The 22,444-nt window shown below is 48.3% G+C and overlaps 1 protein-coding gene across 9 annotated transcripts in view; it reads right to left on the bottom strand.

The window, feature by feature from the left end:
• The window catches only part of CSMD2 (CUB and Sushi multiple domains 2), a 541,275-nt gene that overhangs the window by 112,550 nt on the left and 406,281 nt on the right, over positions 1-22,444 (bottom strand). For all 9 annotated transcript variants that reach the window (XM_084873018.1, XM_084873017.1, XM_084873019.1 and 6 more), the window contains 3 exons: positions 11,123-11,325; positions 5,851-6,042; positions 1,819-1,957 (listed from right to left, as the gene is read on the bottom strand). In XM_084873018.1, the coding sequence (XP_084729144.1) occupies positions 1,819-1,957; positions 5,851-6,042; positions 11,123-11,325 (534 nt within the window). The remainder of the gene's footprint in view (positions 1-1,818; positions 1,958-5,850; positions 6,043-11,122; positions 11,326-22,444) is intronic.

The following is a 22,444-nucleotide window of genomic DNA, read 5'->3' as shown; positions in this document are numbered from 1 at the left end:
ATGAAACAGCGGAGCCTGAAGTCTGCACAGGTGTATGGGGTCACAACACAAAGTCCCTCGGGAGGAGAGAAGGAAGCTTTTGTGAAGGCCGAGCTGGCGCTGAGCCCGGGGAGATGAGAAGACCCTCGGCGGTTGGAAAGGAAGCCGCTGTGAAGGGAGAAGCAGAGGCGTGGAGACTGCTCGGAGTTCAGTCTGGCTGGAGCCCAGGGACCGGGAGGGTGGGATTCTACTGCGGTGGGGGTGCTGAATAGAGAGGCAGGCAGCAAACAGATTGCTTAGGATGAAATTAATAAGTTTGGTCTTTAATTTATAGGGAAGAAGGAGCTGTGTAGAATTTTTAAATAAAGGATCTATTTATTGTTTATTTTTTAAAAAAGTTAAATGTAATTTACACATCATGAAATAATCATCTCTTAAGTGCACGGCTCTACCAGCTTTGACACATGCATATCAAATTTTGCCGATCCTAAAACTTATATAAGTGGAATCGCTCATTATGTATAATACTTTCGTGTGTGAGTGTGTGTGTGTGTGTGTGTGTGTGTGAGTGTGTCTCCTTTTACTCTTTCTGAGATTCACTCGCACTGCATTCACCAGCAGTTCATTCCTGATTGCTAAGAAGTATTACCATAAGTTAAAATGGAAAGCAGAGTGGTTACTGTAGCATTTTCATAGATAAGACCACTCTGCGGCTAGCTAAAGAAGAGACTGGCATGGAAGGCAAGATGGGGGCAGAGGAACCCCTTAGGATACTAGGGTCGTAATTCAGGGCAGCAGCTGGGAGGATGCACCAGAGGGGAAACAGGAGGCGTGCTAAGGCAGCAGAGGCTCCACACCTTGGTCATTCATAAAAGCAGCGGTGAAGGGGGTTGTGGGTGCCAAGCCCCCGAGTTCAGAATGGAGCTTGTCTGGGGAGGAGCGATATGCTTGTGTGTTGCAGCTGAGGCTCCTGCAGCACAGAGCCAGCCAGCAGCTGGATATATGAGTGCATCTCAGCAGGATGTCCGGGCGGGTGGCAGAGGGGAGTTGGCACTATCAGAGAGGAATGCCCTGGGAGTGGATGAGCTTGTCCAGGAAGGAGGTGTGGGCGAGAAGAGAAAGGGCTTGAGACATGGCCTGGCCAAGGAAGAGGGCCACGAGGAGGGAGTGGTGCACTCACAGAAGAAGTCTGAGAACCAGGAAGAGGGGGGAACTGCATAAAACACAAAGGGAGAAGCAGAGTAGGGGTTGAGGGAGCGATCAAGAGGTGCCAGGGATAAAACATGGACAGTTCCACTTTGTTTAGCAACCAGTTCACTGGTGTCTTATCAGAGGAGTTGCCAGCAGGCTCGTGGGCAGAGACTAGCTCTCAGGGGTTCTCTGTGAAAGGAGGGGAGGAAGGAGAGAAAAGCAGAGACAACTCTTTAGAAGAGCTCGCCTCTAAAAGGAATAAAGGAGATCATGGGGAGCTTGATAGGGGTGCATCTGAGAAAAGCTGGGGTGCGAGCCGGAATGAGCTGGGTGAGAGCAGGGGAGAAAATGCTGGAGGGCAGAAGACAAGAATAGAGCAAGGCCCTACTTTCTGAATCTCAACAGCTTTGGAGATAAAAAAGAAGAAAAGAAAATAATAATAAGAAGAAAGAAGTAAGAATATATGTGGAGCCTCTGAGCGCCTTTCTGGGCCTTTCCGTAAATGCTCGGGTCTTTTCGTCTTGGTGCTCCTACACCTCCCCGGGCCAAGCACTCACAGCAGACCTGTGTATACTCACCCAGACACCCAGGCCTGAACCCCCTAGCTGCTCTGAACCCTTCATCTCCCTCCCAGGGAAAGGTACATACATGTTAAATACCAGGGCGATGACGTAGTCTGGTGAGACGGTCACCTTCCAGTCGCACTCCTTGCCCGGCGGGTAGGGCTCTGGGTAATTCGGAGACAGGATGACTCCCGAGGGTCCCGTCAAGTCTCCCCCGCAGGGAGCTGAGGAGAGAAGACAAGGGTAAGACGCTCCCTTCACCGGGCCCAGTTTAATGGGTATTTGTAGGCACAGAAGAGGAAGGAATGAGTCTGATACACCTGAGTTGACACCTGGCCCTGGAGGCCAAGGGGAGGGTAGAGCATAATGGGTCTGAGGTTTCCCCTTGAAGGGATGGAATGTGTTAGAACTGGAGGCGGTTTTGGTGCAACACTGCGAATGCACTAACAGTCACTGAGCCATTTCTCGTTGGCTGATTTCACCTGAAGGAACGACTCAAAAACAAAACCTGTGACTCTGCCTGCTCCTGGCTGTGTGACGTTAGAGAACTGACCTAACCTCTCTGGACCTGTGTCTTTCTATTGCAAAAAGAGACAATACCTCCTTCCTGGGGTGGCTGCAAAGATTTTGATGTCGGAAAGCACCTGGTATTCTGTAAGCAGTCAATACCAGGAGCCATCATGAGTCTCTCAGACCCGGGAAACACCTGCTTCACATTCACTTTCCAGGCGAGGCAGGCACTGTGCCTATTTGCTGAATCCTGGTGCAGCCTGTCAGGAGTGGCAAACAATACCATGTTCACCTGCCAAACGCACCAGCCTCCAACACTGCCAGTGCTCTTGGCACCTGCTTGGGGCTGCAGGTCCCGTCCAATTTTCCAAAAGATCTTCTCCAAGAGAACATGTACGCCTCAGTCAAATGGAGAGACTACAAATCCCCGTGTGTCCACGGTGGTTTCCCTCCCGAGATGACAGGCCTTCCCAGATGGCAGGAGAGGGAAGGTGGCTAGGGATACAGCAGGCTGCTTACCCAGAGTCCCCGGGGCCCTTCCCAGATCCTGAGCCAGGCTCTGCACTAGTTGGCCAGCTATTGCCCTGTTACCATGAGGTTTTGGTCAAGTGGAGGCTGAGAAGTGGATGGGGTCTCTAACAGGAAAAGATGGCCAAGACTATGACTGTGGCTTACGACATACCATCGGAGATTGGCAGCGAAGCAGTCAGACAGTGAGCCCACAGGAGCATGGAGAGCCGTGCAAGAGGAAGCCAGAAAAATCCAAGACTGAACATGGGATGGGAGCCAAGCCTGCATCCAAGGCTGAACTGCACAGCAGCCGCTGGCCCGTCGCAGAGATGAGCAGTATTTATGGCCTCACGGTGCAGCTTTGACTCAGAGCAATGCTTAAAGGGCTGGAGCAAGCCTCCACAGGGCCTCTTTAAAAATGGTAGGTCTTCAAGCCAGGCCATAAAAGTCCTAACATGGTTGAACAGCAAACCTGAGTGGTCATGAGTAGTGTGTTTGCTTCCATGGGAACTATATCTCAAACACCAACCTGAGGACCAGAAACACTCAAGTGGGCACCTATTAAATGTCAGGCATGAGCTATAGCATTTTAGCGGCCCTATCTCATTTATGTCCCATGGAAACGCAGTGAGCTATGGACTATCCTTCCTGAGTTAGAGAGGAGGAACTGAGGCTCAGAGAGCTTGTCATTCACCCAGTCACTCTGAGACTCAAATCCACGCATGTCTGGCTCCCGGGTCCATCAACTGGCTCTACCACCTCAGAACTGCCGATGGCCGTGGGAGAAGGGAGGGGCCCCTCCCCACGGGCTTGCAGGGCACAGGGCCCGGGCACAAGAGCTTCTGTGAGCAGGGATGCTTCCTCGAGTCAGGTCTGCCTTGTGTCTCCCGCGCTTCCGCTCCACTGAGCCTTCTCTAGAGAAGATGGTTAGATGGATGGGACAGACCAGAGTAAAACTGCATTTAGCAAGGCAAGGCCACACAGTCCAGTCCATAGTAGGGGTGTCGAACTCAATCAGAGAAGGGGCCAAAATCTAAAATCCAGCCTAAATTGCGGGCCGAATGGTTTACTAAACAGTAATAAACTGACAATGTCATAAACTGACAGCGGAGTGCAGTGATGACAGCGCGGTGCGGGCCACATTGCAAGGCCTGGCGGGCTGGATTTGGCCCGCGGGCCTTGTGTTTGACACATGTGCCACAGAGAGTGGCCCTACCCAGAAGCGCAGCGTGGCCCCACCAGTGTGGGGAACACCCTTGTCATGCCTGCTGTCCAGCTACCTGGGGCACCTTCCCAAGGGGGCACAATGATGCCTCCATTCGGGCAAGGGCTATTCGGCCCGGCCTTCCTTTGCAGCTGAGGGATGTCTTTAAATTTGCCACAGATTCATTTCTGAAACCGCATGTTTTTCTTCGGCTAACCCAGCGGTTTGCCGCTCTGTTGACGAATGAGTTTGCCGATCACTGTCATATACTACCCTTTACCTCTTTGCATACAATATGCCACAACTGCCTAATCCTCACAGCTTCCAACTACACAGAAACATTTAGTCTAGTCCAGTGGTTGGCAAACTCATTAGTCAATAGAGCGGCAAACCGTGGCTCTTGAGCCTCGGTTTGCCGACCACTGGGCTAACCCCTAAAATGGGTAGATCATTCTCTGAGTGCTGAGAAGTGGGCAGGCTGTACTGAGGTATGAGAGTTGTGACAAAGGCCCTCAATTGTGAAGTGACCCAGTCCCAGGTTCAATTTTTGACCATGCCCCTTACTGTGAGTTTGGGCGTATTATATCATACCTCTCTGAACACCGTTTCCTGGTCTATAAAACTGAAAAGAACGATGCTGGTAAAGGCTTCTACTGTATGCCGTGGTTACTGTGAGCTTTACAGCACTTTCTTACTTAATCCTTAAAACAACCCTGTGAGGTAGGTACTTTTACTCTCCCCATTTCAGGGGCGGAAAACGAGGCACAGGGAGATGAAGTGATTTATCCAAGGCCACACAGCTTGTTGTGGTGACGCTGGACTGGGACCCGGCTCACTGGAACCCAGAGCCTGAGTCTGCATGGTGATTCTGTTTTCGATCACGTGGCCACGATGTTCAGCCCAGCGCCTACCATGGGGATGACTCTCAACAAATACATGTTTTCTTCCTTGGCTTCCTCTCTGCAATGAAGGGATGCCAAGGCCAGCCAGGCCGATCCTGGCAGACGGCCAAGGGAGCTGGAAATGAGGGGCTTGTCACTGGGCTGTTTCAGAGAGAGGCAAAGCCTTCCACTTTGTTGCTCCACTGTAAAATGAGGGAATGGCGCTCATTATGGAGAGCTGCCGCGAAAGCTAAACGAGTGGTAGAGATGAATGTCCAGTGTGGGGCTGGCACACAGTAGGGCTCAGTGGCTACTGGTTCCCCTTTAGCACTCATTGCTGACATGGAAACATGTACAGCACCGTGCCTAAGTAAAAGAGCCAGTGGAAGTGAACACCGGAGTGTTTCTCTCTCTCTCCTTCTTTCCTGTTCCCCTCTCCCTCCAAGCTCCCTCCTCCTCCTAGTCTCCAGTTGCTATGCTAGGGAGCAGGATTATTCCAGCCCAACTCCTATCAGCTGCATGACCTTGGACATGTCTCAGAGCCTCCAATTTGCCCTCCATCAAATGGGGACATTTTTAGACTAAGGGCAGATCCGGAAAACACCCAGGTGACCAACAGTGACCTTGGAAAGAGGAGGAGCAGGGTTCCTTCCTTCACACCCGAGCCTGGGGGTGACCTTCTAGAGCTCTGAGTAATGGAAGAGTCATTTCAGAACCTGCTGACCTACTACTACCCGACATGACCATTGTCCCCTCCCAACCTATATTTCCTGGGCCAGGAGAAAAGGGACAGACACACCTGGCTCAGGAACCTTTGGGACCATTTTGGAGAGTGAACAATGTGGTGTGTGTGTGTGTGTGTGTGTGTGTAGAGAGGGGGTTTCTGCAGCTTTGGGCTGTTCTGAGTCTCTTGGCCAGACTCAAGGTGCAGCTGCCATGTATGTGGACAGGGGGTCTGGAGCCCCCATGTGCTGGGGCCAGGGGGCAGGGCTCGCGCTATGCTGCTCTGTACCGATGCATGTTGGCGGGCTGGGCTGCCAGAAGAATCTGTTCTCGATCTTCACGCAGCTGATCTCTGCGCTGCCCTGCAGGGCGTAGCCAGGGTCACACTGGAACACCGTGGAGTCGCCAGCTTCCCAACTGTCACCACTCCGGCTCCCGTTCTGTGGGACCCCAGGGTCATTGCAGGACGTGGCTGTGGACACTGGGACAAGAAAAGAGAAGAGGAGGTGGTTGCCTAGGTGTCAGCCACATGAGGCTCCCGGTGCACCCCCCTCACTGACATCACCACGTCCGTCAGCTGGGCCCCTGCGTGATCTTCGCCTCCCAATAGTGTTACCATCTCTGTTCTCACCCGCATCACTTCCACTCCCTCTGCCATCACTGCCACTGCCACCCATTCTCCCAACTTCTTCACCATCCCTGTCATCCTGTCCTGAGAAACAGTTGAGCATGATGGTGCTGCTATGATTGTGAAACTGAGTTAAGCTTGATTTACCGATACGAGCTGTTACAGAGCTAAGCTTTGCAATCTTGTCTAATGTAGGTAACATGATCTGTATAAGGGAGTGACAAGATAATTAAGTATAAACTCCAAATTCAATCAGCAGGGGCTGCAAAGGAGTATGGGGGTTGGCCGCCCGGGCGCTGGGCAATGGCTGTGAAGATGCAGGGAGTTACTCAGGCGGGTGGAACCCCTCTTTTCTCTTGCGTGGCAAACAGCCAAAGACTCAGCAGGGCTGGAACTAAAATCAAACCCAATGTTTGTAACAAAGCAGAGGTCAAACAAGCATAAGTAACTGAGATGCATTAAAAATTAAAAAAAATACTCAGGAATTTGGGAGCTGCGTGTAGTCTTACTACTAAGCTAGTGTAATGCGAAGCAGATGTTTTAAAGTGAATACCCAATGAATGATGGAAAGGAGGAATAGATGAATTAACGAATGAGTGAGTGAATGAATGAAGCATGGGAAAGTGCATCAAAGGACATGGTGTGCACGAAAATCCGGAGAAAGGATTCTGAGGCAGCTTCAACAAGCCAGCTGCCGCCACAGTTCCCACGATGTCATCGTTCACAGACGGGTCGGCAGGTCCCAGGGACAAGAGGTTTTGGAGGCCACAGGATCAATAACATTCATTTATTTGGGGAGTCAGTTTTTCTTTAAAATTTTGGGGAAAGTAACTTTTATACTAAAACAAGTGAATTTATTATGGAGCAGGATGCAAAATTCATACTCGTTTTTTAAGCAAAACCATGAAGTTGCAAAGAGCTTTTTGCTTCCCACACCCTCCGGATCTTCTGAAAATAGGCATCCACTCGCTTCTGCTATTCGGAGGCTTCAGTGGAAAAGTCCAGGAAGCTCCAGCCTGGGCTCTTAATCATGACACTCTGCTGCCTCCCGTATAAATAATCTTTCTGAGTATGCTCAGAACAGTGAGCTATTTTCCCCCAAGGAATCATTTGGGCAACAGTGCACACGCACATCACTAAGTATGAGACCCAGGCTTGTGCAGAAAGTCCGGAGTTACAATATCTGATACCTGACACCTAGCAACAGGAAACTAGGCCTGCAGTCCCATCTGGCTCTGTGCCTGTTCTTGTCAGTGAAGTTTAATTGGAACACAGGCGTGCTCATTTGCTGATATATTGTCTATGTGCTAGAATGGCAGTGGCATTGTTATGTCATATGGCCCACAGAGCCTGACATATTTACTCTCTGGTTCATTACAGAAAAAGTTTGACTACTGGTATATGTTATCCTATCTGAAGGATCACATTGTAAAACCTGTTCTCCGCTTGTGTTCAGTTTTAATTATTAACAGCATTGGTGATCTATCACTGTGCTCCAGCCATAGCTGTAAAATCTTCTTCCAGCAGGCGCAGTCCCCTTCTTTAGCTGCCCCAGGGCCTTTGCACAGGCTGGTCCTTCTGCCAGGAAAGATCTTGCCACAGATCCCATGCCAGCTCCATTCTGTCATCCATTTTTCAGCTCTAATATCACCTCTTCAGCTCCTTTGTTACCCCTGCTTCCATCACTTGTATCACATTATCCCCTTTTGTTCTTTTCATAGCACAACCTGTAATAACCTGGCTAATTTATTTGTTTGTCTCTTAATTGTATACACGTGTGCATCTGTCTCTATGGGAACAGAGACCTTGGCTGTTTTGCTTCCAACTGTATCCCCAGGGCCTAGAACAGTACCCAGCACACAGCCGTGCTCAGTGAAAACAGACTTGGCTTTCATCGCTGGTTTCCCAGGGCACTGTGCACATGTAAATGATTCCTTGGGGGAAAATAGCTCACTGTTCTGAGCATACTCAGAAAGATTATTTATACGGGAGGCAGCAGAGTGTCATGATTAAGAGCCTGGATTTCGGAATCAGACACAGGGGTATTGACCTTGCATGAGAAACTTCTTGGGGCCTCAGAGCCCACATCTGCAACATGGAATAATAAGACCTGAAGGTCTGTGTGAACATGGGAAGGAGAATGTAGTGGAGAGCCTAACGTGGCGCCTGCTCAGTAGACGGCAGCGATTATGCTCTCTCTCCTCAGTGCCCCTCACCTTTTGTTGTTCTCGCTTTTCCCTCCTTGATGCTCCTGAATTTGAGCTGCTTGGCACAGCCTCTGGGGAAGGCTGGGCCCACGTGGTACAGATAGGATGTTGGGTGTTACACGGGCATGTTTACTTAATAAAGCTGAGTGGGCACTGATCGTCCCTGGCATTTCTGTAAATCCCTGTCAAACAGACACTATGAAGTTAACATGGGCTGAACCACTCTCTCTTCCCGAGAGTGGTCCTGATATTTGCTATCTAATGAAGCAACAGGGGAGGTAACCTTTTCCCGAACCTTGGTTACACCCAGACCACTGGCCTTCCTGGAGTCCAGGCTGGCTAGCTTTGCCCACTCCCACTCTGCAGACCTAAGCAACGTCCCGGGTGGCTTGCCCAACCAAGGAAGCCCTCATGTGCGAGAAAACCATCCATGTATTCATCCATGTCCCCGTGTGCCAACTGTACAGGCGGCAGTGAGTGAGCACCTGCTGCCTGCGCTCCCCATGGGGGAGTCGGATGGCGGGAGGTGGCCCCCAGCCCCGCAGCGCTCTCTGTGGGTGGCCAGCAGGTGGCCAGCTCCAAGGGAAAGCAGTGTCTGGAACTGACAGTGTGCTGAAGGGACAGAAGTAGAGTGCTGAAGGTGCATCGTCTATAGCAATGTATTCTGAATGGGGAGATTAGAAAGCAGTGGCCTCTGAGATGAACCCTGAAGGAGGAAAGTGTGTTGAGGAGCCGGGCAATGCACGAGAAAGCACTGGCGCTGCTGGGTGAAGGCATGGCTCACGAGACGACGCCCAGGGACTCTGTCCCACGTGGCGCCGCTGGGGACACAGTGGAAGTCAGATAATGCAGATCCATGGGGGAATTCATTGGTACAATTATGGGCTTTTTTTTTTAAAGCCATGCTCATTGATGTGGGCAGAGCCAGAGAAAATATATGTCTCATTTAATTATTCATAATACTCCTTTTCCCTGAGAGTGTACTGAGCCGTCTCTTTAGCATTCTACCCTCTTCACTACTGGGAGACCCTTCGATTGCTTCTTCCAGCAATTTCCAAAGTTTGCATCACGAAATGCTAATCACTTGAGATGGCTTAGGAAAAAGTCAGCCACCGCCAAACGTGTCTGGCAATTGTGGCTTACGGGCACGTCCTGAGTTTATTTGCATTAGCACACCCAGAGTTCTGAGAGGTCCCAAAATACAGAAATCTCTTTAGATCTGCCTCAACCTAAGCACCTTCCCAACATCACTTGATCCTGCATTTTTTATAGATTTCAAATATGGAATAAGGGATAGAAACATCATTGATGAGAGAAACTCACTGATCAGCTGCCTCCTGTATGGTCCCTACTTGGGATCAAGCCCCCAACCTGGGCATGTGCCCTGACCTGGAATCAAACCATGACCTCCTGGCCAGGTATGCAAACTTCTTTTTCCTGCAAAACCAATAAATAATCCCTGGGATGCCAGGGAACAGATGCTGGAAAATGCTTATCTAAAGTGACTCCCTTGTTGCCTCGTGCTGGAACCCTAATCTCAGACGAGTTCAGTGCCACTCAGTGGCTGGGAGCCTGCATTAGTGCTAAATGGGCAAGTTAAAAAGCACAAAGGCACTGGATGCTGGAGACTCTCATCTGCCCCACACCCTCATCTCTATGGAGATGGATCAGAGGGAGCTAGGTGTGGGATCTATAACTCCATTACAGCCCCACTGGTGCCAGGGATATACCCAACCACCCTTAGCTGACACCCCGACTGCTGAGAGTGTGGAGGCAAAGCCACGGCACAGGTGCCACATAGACTTGCTCCGGCGTCACCATGGAAACTCCTCACACAGACAGACAGAGGAGTGAGGAGACGGTAATGAAGACAGCTGCTGTATAATAAACGCAAGCACCGACCGCGGCAGAGTCACTTGTGCAGGGAGATGAGTGACGGGAGAGGCACTTCAGAGGAGAGGAGCTGATGCATCACAGGCAGAGGCAGGGCCAATCATAGACATTATCTAATATTGGGACTTGACGTCTGAGCACGGCCCATCTTCCGCAGCTCTTTGTCATGCTCCTCCATAATTGGCTCCGGCAGCACATAATTAATTGAATTTAGATTGCTCACATTTGGCTTCCAGACTTTTACTAGACTGAGAACCGGAATGGGCGCCACGTCAGATGGGCTCTTCCATAACCGCACTCCAAACCACTCTCCACCTCCCTCCCCGGCTCCCATGGTTCAGCCCCAGGGAGGAGCCTTGCGTCTGAACTGGTTACCCTGCCTCTGCTCATTGCATGTGCTTTTTACACCCAGGGTACCCCTTCTCTCCTTTTCATCGAATGGGGACCACACAAGCTCCAAAAATCCCGGTCAGTGGCCAGACCAGCTCCATGCCATGGTCGATTATTCGCTGCTGGAAACACTGTCTTTTCTCCTATAACTGCTTCAGGCCTGAGCTTGGGCATTATCTTTCCTGGATGCCCCTAGGGGAGCATCGTAGTTTATATTTCTCCTCCATGTGCTTATCAATTTAAACATTAGTGTCTACTAACCTGCCTGTGCCCCCCACTCCTCACACTGAGTGAGTGCAGCGTGGCTATCTGAACGAGCGCTAACCCTGTACCAGGCGCACAGCAGATGCTCAGGAAGGATCTTTACGTGAGTGGAGAGCTGGAGGGCAGGAGGGGCTCAAGGCAGGCGGATGGATGGAGGGGCCGGGGAGGCTAGCACAGACCTGAGAACTGCACAGCGAAGCCCTGCTTGCTGGTGAAGAAGTCGGTGCTGAACTGCAGCACCACCGAGTTGAAGGTGCTGTGCAGGTCCTTGGGCAGCGCCGAGCCGCTGAGCTCCCGCAGCAGCACCCCGCTCTCCACGGGCCCGTCCCAGATGCGCAGAACGTCGTGGACCTCCTCCGTGTCCAACACCAGGAAGTGGAGCCTGGAGGGGAGAGGAGGCAGCAGTCAGGCGGGGCCCAGCGCTCTGTCCGGGGCATCCCGTCAGGGAAGGTCAGAAATCTGAAAGGCTTGTAGGAAGGGAGAGAAGGCAGTCTGGCAGCATCCTCAGAATTCCCACCCAGCGTGCTTCTCCCACTGCTGTCATTAGTGATGGAGACAAGGGTGAAGGATGTAGATTTTGAGCATTTTTTTTAAAATTGTTAATCCTCACCAGGGCATATTTTTTCCATTGATTTTCAAAGAAAGAGGAAGAGAGGAAGGAGGAAGAGAGAAAGATTCACGTGAGAGACACATTGACTGGTTGCTTCCTATACACGGGCTACAGGGGCTGGGGATGAACCTGCAACCGAGGTATGTGCCCTTGACGGGGAATCAAACGCACAGCTCTTCGGTGCATGGGCTGATGCTGTAACCACTGAACACACTGGCTAGGTCAGCAACTTGTTTGTTATCATGAGCCTCATATTGCCATTGTCAACCCCCAGCCTCCTCGGTTCTATACAACAGCTCCCAGAACCACTCCTAAGTCCACATCCATGTCAATTTAGGTTGTACGGGCGATGCTGAGAAGGCAAGATAAAGGATATAGGTAAAAACAGACAATCAAATGCCAGCAAGTTATTTTGTGCATACTGACAAACTGATTCTAAAGTTTAAATGGAGAGGCGAAAGACCTGGGACTGCCACACGATACTGAAGAAGAAAGAAGTTGGAAGACTGACGGGGCCTGATGCGAAGACTTACTATGAAGCCATAGCAATCAAGACAGACAAACAGATCAATGGAATAGAACAGAGAGCCCAGAAATAGGCTCACAAATATAGTCAATTGATCTTCGACAAAGGAGCAATGGCAATACAATGGAGCAAAGGTAATTTCTTCAACAATGCTTCTGGAACAACTGGACTTCCACATGCAAAAGAATGAATCTAGACACAGACCTTATACCCTTTACAAAAATAAGTTAAAACGGGTCACTGATCTAAATGAAAGCATGAAACGAAAACTCCCGGAAGATAACATAGGGGAAAGCTTAGATGACCTCGGGTATGGTGTGACTTATTAGATCCAACACCAAAGACATGACCTATGAAAAACCAACTGATACGCTGGAAGGCATTAAAATTAAAAATTTATGCTTTGCAAAAGATAATGGCAAGGGAGTAAAAGACAAGCCACAGGCTTTGAGAAATTATCTGCAAAAGGTATTAACACACCTGATAAAGGACTGTTATCTAAAATATACAAAGAAATTTTAAAACCAAACAATAAGAAAGACAAACACCCTGATTAAAAATGGATTAAAAGTCTCACCAGACACATCACCAATGAAGATATACAAATAGCAAACATATGAAAAGTTGCTCCACATCTATGTCATCAGGGAACTACAAGTAAAACAGCACTGAAATACCACTACACACCTATTAGAATGGCCAAACTCTGAAACACGAGGATCCCAAAGCTGACGAGGATGCGAAACAGCAGGAGCTCTCCCTCGTTGCGGTGGGAACGCGAAATGGCACAGCCACTTGGGAAGACAGCTGGACAGTTTGTTCCCAAACCAATCATACAATTCAGCAATCACATTAGCCCAATGTATTGAAAACGATGTCCGCACAAAAACCTGCACTTGGATGCTTATAATGCTTTTTCATCACTGCCAACCAAGATGTCCTCCAGTAAGTGAATGAAAGTATAAACTGTGGTACATCCAAAAAATGGAATACTAGTCAGCACTAAAAAGAAATGTGCTATCAAGCCATGAAAAGGAAACTTAAATGCATATTGCCAAGTGAAATCAGGCGTTCTAAAAAGGCTACATGCCTTATGATTCCAACTATGACGCTCTGAAAAAGACAAAACTAGGAGACAGTGAGAAGATCAGTGGTTGCCAGGGACTGGATGGATAGAAAGGTGGAACACACAGGATTTTTAGGGAGGTGGAAATACTCTTATCTATAATAATAAAAGCATAATATGCTAATTAAAACAGATGTCCTTCTGGATAACCTTCCGAACAAAGGCAGGGCTGCGAGGGAGTCCAGGTCCCGGGTACCGGAAGGAAGCTGATGTCGGCGGCTGGGGGAAGGAAGGCCTACTCTTGCACAAATTTTGTGCATCGGGCCTCTAGTGATGCTATAATGGTGAATATGTTATTATACATTTGTCCTAATCTATAGAATGTACAACACCAAAAATAAACTATGAGCCGGGACCGGTTTGGCTCAATGGATAGAGCGCCGGCTTGGGGACTGAACGGCTCCAGGTTCGATTCCGGTCAAGGGCATGTACCTTGGTTGCGGGCATATCCCCAGTAGGGGGTGTGCAAGAGACAGCTGATCGATGACTCTCTCTCATTGATGTTTCTAACTCTCTATCTCTCTCCCTTCCTCTCTGTACAAAAATCAATAAAATATATTTAAAAAAATAAACTATGGGCCTCTGGTGATAATGATGTGTCAATTTTTTCGTCAACTGTAATAAATGCCCCACTCTTATGGGGGATGTTAATGGGGGAGGCAGTGGGTTTCTGGGAAATCTCTGTGCCTTCCTTTCAATTTTACTATGAAGCTAAATCTGCTCTAAAAAACAAAGACTTAAAAAAAGGAGGTGCTAAAGATCAGGGGTTGCTTTGGGTGTCTGAGATGCTGGCCCAGCTGTGGTGGGTGCAAGGGTAAGCCTACACCTTGGTTTCCCAAGGGCAGAACTTGGGGTATTAGCTAACAGTACATACCAGCTAATCCCTTACAACCCAAGGAGCAAGCAAGGCTCTCCATGTGCGGAGTGCCTGCTGGCCAGAGATCAGTAGGAACCCGAAATCTTCCAGAACAAAATGGTTCTGACTGCCAAAGCTGCCTTGGAATTAATTTTACTTTGGAATCATTGTAGACTTACATAAAAGTTGTGAAGGTAATACAGAGAATTCCTATAAACCCCTCACCTTTTCTTCCATTGTTAGCATCTCACATTGCCCTGGCACATTTGTCACAACCAAGAAACCAACTGTGGATCATGATCTGAACTCAACTCCAGACTTTATTTGAATTTCCTGTTTATCCACTGGCATCCTTGTTCTATTCTATATCCATTCATCACCATCTCCTTTTAAAAATATCTTTTAAATTATAAAAATTTTAAGATGTGCTCAAGGCAGAAAAAGGCAAACAATATACAGATGCATTCAATTTTTAAAGTCTCTTTCACACAAACCAACCTCCTTTTCCAGAGCTCTTCGCTTCGTCTTCCTTTTGGTGCATGTTCTTCCAGACCTTTCTATAATGGGCACAACACATCCCCCCCAAATGGAAGCATATTTTACATGGTGACTGTGTAACTTTCTTTCTTCACTGAATACAGTATTATGGGCATATACATTAATTTATTTTTCTGCAGAAAAGAACATTATTATATTTCACTATGGCTTTAGCATTATATTTTACACTAGAGGCCCGATGCACGAAATTCATGCAAGGGGCTCAGCCCTCAAAGCTTTGGCAGCTTGCCTTGGTCCTCACAGCCCCAGCTTCAACTGGAAGGTCATCTCGAAGGTCGATTGGCTGTTTGGTCTAATTAGCATATTACGTATTTATTATTATAGATAAGTCTGTAAGAATTACTCTATCTTCTTAGCTTTGTACATTCCTATTAATATTTCAATTGACTTGTAGACAAACTCTTTTTGGGGGGAGAGTGGGCATATATTTTTTAAATGTTGGAAAATATAGCTAAGTCATTCTCTTAAGTGATTATATTAATTTACATCCCCACTGAAGAGTATATTTGTTACTAACATTTTCTCCTGGCACCTGGCATCTTTTTTCCTTTAAAATTTTGTTTTTATTTTGGGATACAAGTTATTCATGTTACATACACAGCCATGTTAATCTTTTCCTTTAAGGATACTGGTCGTCACATTTTCCTCTTCTCCCTGAAATGGCTCAAAAGCAAAACTTTGATAATTTCCCAGGACTTGTATTATTTCATATTTTGGAGGTTTATAGGTTCGTTATTTTCCCAAATGCATATTCAGTTGTCCCAACATCCATGTAAAGTTACCTTGTCCACATTTTGATCATAAAACGCTGTTTACTTCCTCCTTAGCATTTATTACAGCCAAGACTTCATTTATTCATGTATTTGCTGCTCGTCTCCCCAAGTAGAAGGTAATTTTCACGAGTGCTGGACCAGGCCCTGCTCACTATCGCAGCCCCAGTGCCTAGACGTGCCCAACACTTACTCCCTGGAGAGAAGACCCTCGGAACTGAACTTCCAGGTTCCTCCACGGGTGTGAAATGTCGCCTTGGCCGTGGGTCAGCTTTTAGACTCCCCTCAGCTCTAGGGCTCCCCCTATTGGGTTGTGGTGGTGATGTCGCGAACACAGCTGCACAGCTGACTTTGGTTTTCACAGTCTCATCATCTGATACCGTTACAGGGCAAGTTTCCTTTTGTATTTTCTCTGCAAAATTCCCTAGCTAATTTCCCAAATGTATCCATTCTGGTGAACTTTACAGCGATCAAGTTCCAACATGTCCGACTGATATTTTATTTGGAACTGAACGTATTTATGGGTTAATTGTGGCAAACTGATATCTCCGTGCTACTGATTTTCTCCAGCCAGGAACACTGTAGAGATCTTAATGTACTTGGGGTTTAGTTTATGTGCTTTGGTGGCTTGATGGTTTTCTTCTTTGCTACATTTCTTGGATGTCATTTTTTTATTACATATTTATTGTTGACTATGTATGTGTGTGTGCTCCTTATTTCCAGCCACCAGTTAGTTCTACTAGGATTCACGTGAGTCTCTCAGATTTCCTCGATGGTCCCTGGCATGGAGGTAGGCGGAGATTCCCGCGCACCAGACGCTGTGTGGGTTTTCTCAGCGGTTGTGTTCTTGTCCTCCTGGCAGCCTCCCCTCTGCGGGCTTCCGACAGAGTGAAGACAGACGGGCTGCTCTTCAAGGTGTTTATGGGGAGTAGGCTGGTGGGTGGGCCCCACGTGGGGGAGGAGGATCTCCCAGGAAGCAGAGCAAACAAGAGCCCTGGCTGCCATCCTGGCGACCCCTTCGTCCCCTGCCTCCCCCCTGCCACTCTGTGCACTGAGACCCGCAGCTGCCGGAGGGGCAGAGCAGGCGGTGAGCTGTGCGGTGCTGCTGCACGCATGCTCAGAAAAGAGGGCCTCATGGACGGGACTTGTCTGGGAAGGAAGCGGGAAATGAGATTGGATTTTGAGTGGCATGAAAGGGCGTGTGTTTTCTCTAGATTAAATAACATGGAACAAGATACAGAGGCAGATGAGGAGGTGACAGTGCCTGGGACTAAAGGTGACCCCCCACTCCGGAATTCAGGTGTTAGGATGTCAGAGGGGAAAGAGCTGTATTGAGAGGAGGAAGATAATGAGAATCAGCTAGAAGAGTTTGGGTGTTACCTTTTTCCAGTCCCTAAGGGTGAATAATGGAATGAATGAGTGAGTTGCATCAATGAATGAATGAATAAAATCCCAGGAGGACAGTCTGATCGAAGGTTGTGAAAGGGTAGAATATACAGATTATGTGGAAATGAAAGAAAACCTGTTAGGAAACAAGCATTGTGTAGAAGACACACACACATTATCCTAATTAATCCTCACAGCACCTTTATTTTGTAGGCAGCATCCTTTCTGTCTTTAAAATTGAGAATACGGAGGTTCAGCGAGGTTAAATAACTTGGCCGAGGTCAGGGCTGGCTAGAAACTGAGCCAGGATTTCATTATAAAATTATGGTCTAGGTTAGAGCTTAATGCTTCCCCCCTTTTCCCTGCTGCTGCTGCTCTCATCTCCAGAAGGGAGAGGCTGTGGCCGAGAGCCAGACATGCACTGAAGAGGCCCCATCAGTAATCAATAGTTTACATAGGAATCATACACAAGGGTAAAGGGCTGACATTTGAGACCATGAATTAAAAATGCCAGCCCATTGCATTCAGCTTAGCTGCTCTGCTAATCAGACAAAGTCAAAGGCTTGGCACTGATGAGGTCGAGCGAAGTGGCAGGAGGAGGCAGCCCAAGGTCCTTTGCAGGCAAAAGCAATGCAACTTGGCAACTGGAGGTACAGAGGCTGCAGTTCCAGACACCTTACTGCATTCATTTATTTAAAGGCCTCCTACGTGCTGGGCGCTGGGACATAATGGTGAGGATGACAGACAGGGAGTCATCTTCCGGTTGTTTCTGCAGACAGGAGGTACTCCCGCATACACAAACTCATTAAGAGATTATCAGCTGTCAGGGCACCCTGCTGAGAGGGAGCACCTGCTTTAGACAGAGTGGCCGGGAAGACCTCTCTACGAGGTGACATTTAAGTAAGATGAGAGGCTCGCAGGGAGCCAGCCAATGGGAGGGGAGGGGAGGGTAAGAGCTGGCAGGAAGCTTTCTGTGCGTAAAGGGCAGCATGTGCAAAGGCCCTGGAAGGGAACCAGCGTGGAGGGTTGGAGCCACAGAAAGGCCACTGAGGCCATGAGGGGCAGGCAGAGGCCAGGCCAGGCGGGGCCCTTGGCTTGGGAGAAGTCAGGACTTCATTCTACAGGCTAAGGGAAGAAAGTCATCGAATAATTTTAAGTTGGGGCCTGATGGAACCAATTTATATGTAAGGATCACTCTAGCTGCCCGGGTGAGAAGAGACTGGCATTGGCAAGAATGAATCGAGGGGCCTCTGCAGGAGCCTAGGGATCCCATTAGAAATTCTGGATGATGGCCAGGGAAGACGCTTTGTCAAACCATGGCATTTGTGAGGACTCTTACCGAGGGCTGGCATTACGTTATAGGAATCAGTATATAAAATGCTCATCAGAGGTCCTGATGGATAGGACTCATTTTGGCCCAGACAGACATCTTGGGTTGCCTGCGCAGTTCCCCTGCAGGTGAACATCTGGCTTCTGAAACACTGAACTCAGTTCTCTGAGCCACAGACACACATAAGCTAGGGAGAGGCTGAGTGAGTTGAGTGCCCAGCGGTGTTGAGAGCTGTGGGAACGGGGAAGGCTCGGTCTTTGCCCTGGAGGCCGCTGCTGCTTATTGAAAGAGCCCACAAAGCATAATAATGTGTGCACTAGGTACTAGAGGAGTGGGATAAACAGAGTGCTCTCCAAATAACTGGGGGAGGGAGAAAACGAAGCTTTTGTAGAAATATCCATGTGCCAAATGCCGGCACCTCTCTAGGGCCGTCTTCAGACAAATCTATGTGCATATATATTGTCTAATGTTCTCATAGAACCCCTGAAATTTAGAGTCTATTTTCCCATCTTGCTAACGGGGAAGCTGAAGTCCCCAGAGGTTAACTGAGGCAATTTGCGGGGGGCGAGGGGTGTCGTCAACAGTGAGTAAGGGCTGGAGGCAGTGTTCAGACCACATCTCTCTGGTACCAAAGGCCTTTCTTTTATATCATCTTCTAATTGAGAGAAGCAAGGAAACTTCACCAAGGAGGTGTCTGAGTTTTGAAGAAAGAAAAGCACAAGGGAAGAGAGAGAGGAAAGAGGTCACAAGATGGGGACCAGCATATACTGAGGCCTAAAAAGTGTACCTGGCCTCCCTGGGTCCAGACTCCCTCCCCCCATTTCAATCCACCTTTCCTGCCAGGGCCAGGAGATCTTTCTGAATCACACGTCTGCCCCAGCCATGGTTTCTCCTTCCCAACAGGTTAGAGCCAGACTTTCTAGGGGGCCCACCAAGTCCTTCCTGAGCACCCCAACTACCTGCTCACCTTCATCCATTTTCCTCTTATTCTCTGGCTTTGGGGACTCCTGGGAGGTTCCTGCCCTGCAACGCCCTCACACCACCCTCAGTGGTTGAACTGTCTTCCCCCCAAAAGATAAGCGCACTTGTGAATGTGCAATGAGATCAAGTTCAGATGAGGTCACACTGAATTAGGGTGGGCCCCAAGTCCAAGGACTGATGTCTTTGTAAGAGAAAGAGGAGGGAGTTTTGGACACAGAGACGCCGAGGAGACACAGGGAAGGCAGAGGCAGAGACTGGAGTGATAGGCCTACAAGCCAAAGGATGCTGAGGGCTGCCGGCGGCCACCTGAGGCCGGGAGATACAGGAAACATTCTTCCTGAGTCTCAGGAGTGAACACGGCCCTACTGACACCTTGATTTTGGACTCCCAGGCTCTAGAACTGTGAGGAAACAAACGCGCTATTTTAAGCCATCCAGTCTGTTCCAGCAGCCCTTGTCCACTCACCCACCACCCGACTAAATCTAAGAAGCAAAGAGAGCACTGGATTCTCATCGGAGGGGCCGCACCTCTCTAGGGCTGTCTACAGACAAAACTTGCTTCGGGGGCTCCAGTCCTCAGTTCTCTCAGTCTGAACGAAATGAATACATTGGGCATTTTGGGGAGACTACCCACCTCATGGCTTATAGGGGGTTCATCTGCACCCATTGCAAGAGATATACAAAAACGAGAAAAAGAAATCCATGCATCTTGCCATGTCGATTTCCCTTGCCCTATGACCGGGCCCAGAATCTGAAAGAGCCTGGGTGTTCTGAATGAACACGGGACGCTGCACCATGCGGGCCATCACGGCGGATCTTTACATGGCAGGGGGTGGGGGAAGATAGTGTACGAAAGAACAGCTGCTGCAGGGGGAAGAGGGTCAGCAATCACTTCCGTCCCCAAATGAGAATGCAGCTTAAATTATCCTTAGTGCCACTGGACATGACAGGGAGAAAATAATACTTGTTTTATAAAATGCCCCCCTCTGAGCTACTGAGCTGCAAACAAACAATTAAACCATGATCATAATAGCAGACAATAATAATTAAAGCACCCTGCCACCCAGAGAACAAAGACGGAGAAGACAGCCCAAAGCAAGCATTGGCATCTAGAGACAGCTGGGATTCAAAGGAAGAAAATAATCTTTTGTTACTTTCATAAGTAAAGGCATGAACCTGGACTTCCGGTCACCGACGCTGCTGCAGCGGCTGGCCTTCTGGGAGGTCGGGGCAGCGCACAATCGCAAGACTTAGGCTGCTGCCCTGTGTGGCACTCTCAGCTGCTGGTGACCTTGGACCAGCTGCCTTCCCTTCATCCACACTCCGTAAATGAAAACCCTGTCTACCTGTCCTGTGAGAGGCAGATGCACCTTTGTCCTTGGAAGAAACATTTTCCATAAAATGAAAAGCTCATGTCTCCTGAAGAGGCTTTATAACTAAGTGGCAAAAAACCAGAAGCTGTGCAGGCAAAGATCTGGGTTCATACACTCGTTCTGTGATCACTAACGGGGAACCTCCAGAGCCTCAGTTGACTCCTCTGAAAAATGGCAGGAATGTCACCTACTCAGCAATGTTGCTAAGAGGATCGCTGTAAAGGAATCACATGTAAAGTGCCTTGCACTGACTCTGATTCATAGTATAAAATCAATAAAGGGTAAAATCACCTAAAGTGACTTCCGTATTTGCTCTATTTATTTTTACTTGACTAAGACAGATTTGTTAAGTCTCTATGGCTGTCCATTTCTCCATGTATTTCCAACAGATTTTGCTTTATGCTTTTTTGGTAGGTTATTTGGTGCATAAAGATTCATGACTGTTAGGATTACTATGGGCTATGAATTTTATCACGTGAAGTAATTCCTTCGGTCTCATTTAAGCTTTTCTTTTTCCCTTGACTTTTACTTTTGTATTGTGGGCTCATGCTTTTATGTATTCTCATACCATTCCTCTGTTGCAAATGTTTATTTTTAATGTTTTATTGCTCTTCTGTTTAGAAGCATCCTTAACATGATAATAGTTTCCTTGCAATATGGAAGTTCTACATGTGGGTGCGAGCTCATGGCTCCTTCAGCTCCCTCCCTGCCCACAGGTCAGTCAGTAATTCCTCCACATTCAACGACAGAGTCTTCCCTTTCCTGTAAGCTATCATCCGGGGCCACTCTCAGGGATGCCCCCCACACCATTCTGCCCACCTCTTTCGCAGACCCTTTGCTTACCATCTGCATCATGAACTCTGCTCTCCCACTTGACATTGGTTCTCTGCTGACCCTTAACCAGGTCTCGGAGCTCTTTGCTCTGGGCACTATGACCGTGGACTCTTCCACCAACTTGCCAATCCTGCATTCCTGTAACCTTGGAGTCTCCAGGGACTGTCTCTCCTCCTCCCGTTCCCTCAGTAGTGGTCAGACAAAAGTCAATGACACTTATTATCAGAACTGATGTTTGTTCTGGACAGCGTCGATGTTATGTGTTCACTGAATCTTGCCTCCTTTTTCTCCTAGGCACACCTCCCTCAGGACCAGGTGACCTGTAATATGTACATGCTCTGGGCAGTGGGATGTGGGAGGAAGCGCTGGCTCTTAAAAAGCTGTGTTCCTCTCTGTCATGCTTTCTCTCTTCCCTCTTCAGCTGGCCAGATGTGAGGAAGCCCTGGAGGACAGTGAGGCTCTCACATAAATGGGGCTTGGAGCCATGAATCACTTTGCTGAAGAGACACTCCAACCCCACCCCAAGGCCCTGCCCAACTGCAGAGCAGCATGGAACTGGGAAGTGAGTAACAAATTAACTGTTACTGTGTTAAAACACTGAGATTGGGGGTTATTTGTTACATTACTTAGCAAGTATTGCTAATGCAAGCTTCTTTTCATCACCCTAGTTTATGCTTTATATGTTTTCTTACTATTTTCTTCTTGGTAATATTTCTTAGTTTTCACATTCTTTAAAATATATTTTTATTTCAAAGAAAGGAAGGGAGAGGGAAAGATACATCAATGATGAGAGAATCATTAATCAGATGCCTCCTGCATTGCCCCCCCCCCCCCCACCCCTTTACTAAAAATTGAGCCTGCAACCTGGACATGTGCCCTGACTAGAACTGAGCTGTGACCTCCTGGTTCATGGGTCTACGCTCAATCACTGAGCCACACCCGCCGGGCCCTTTTCCCACTTTCTTCAGTGATGTGTAAACTATACATTTTGTTTCTAATTCTTAAGCATCTTTAAGCATTTTTCAAAAATACTCCCAAACTTGCATTTTCTCTAATTATAAAATTTAAGAAAAATAATATACTATTTAACTCTGCCTTATGTAACTTGGGAAACTTAGAATGATTTTACTTTACCCAATACTAAACCACTGA

This window comes from Pipistrellus hanaki, assembly GCF_964339955.1.
Source record: "Pipistrellus hanaki genome assembly, chromosome: 2".
Lineage (NCBI taxonomy): Eukaryota > Metazoa > Chordata > Mammalia > Chiroptera > Vespertilionidae > Pipistrellus > Pipistrellus hanaki.
Note: the sequence above shows the minus strand (reverse complement) of the source record. Positions and strands in the feature narration are given on the sequence as shown.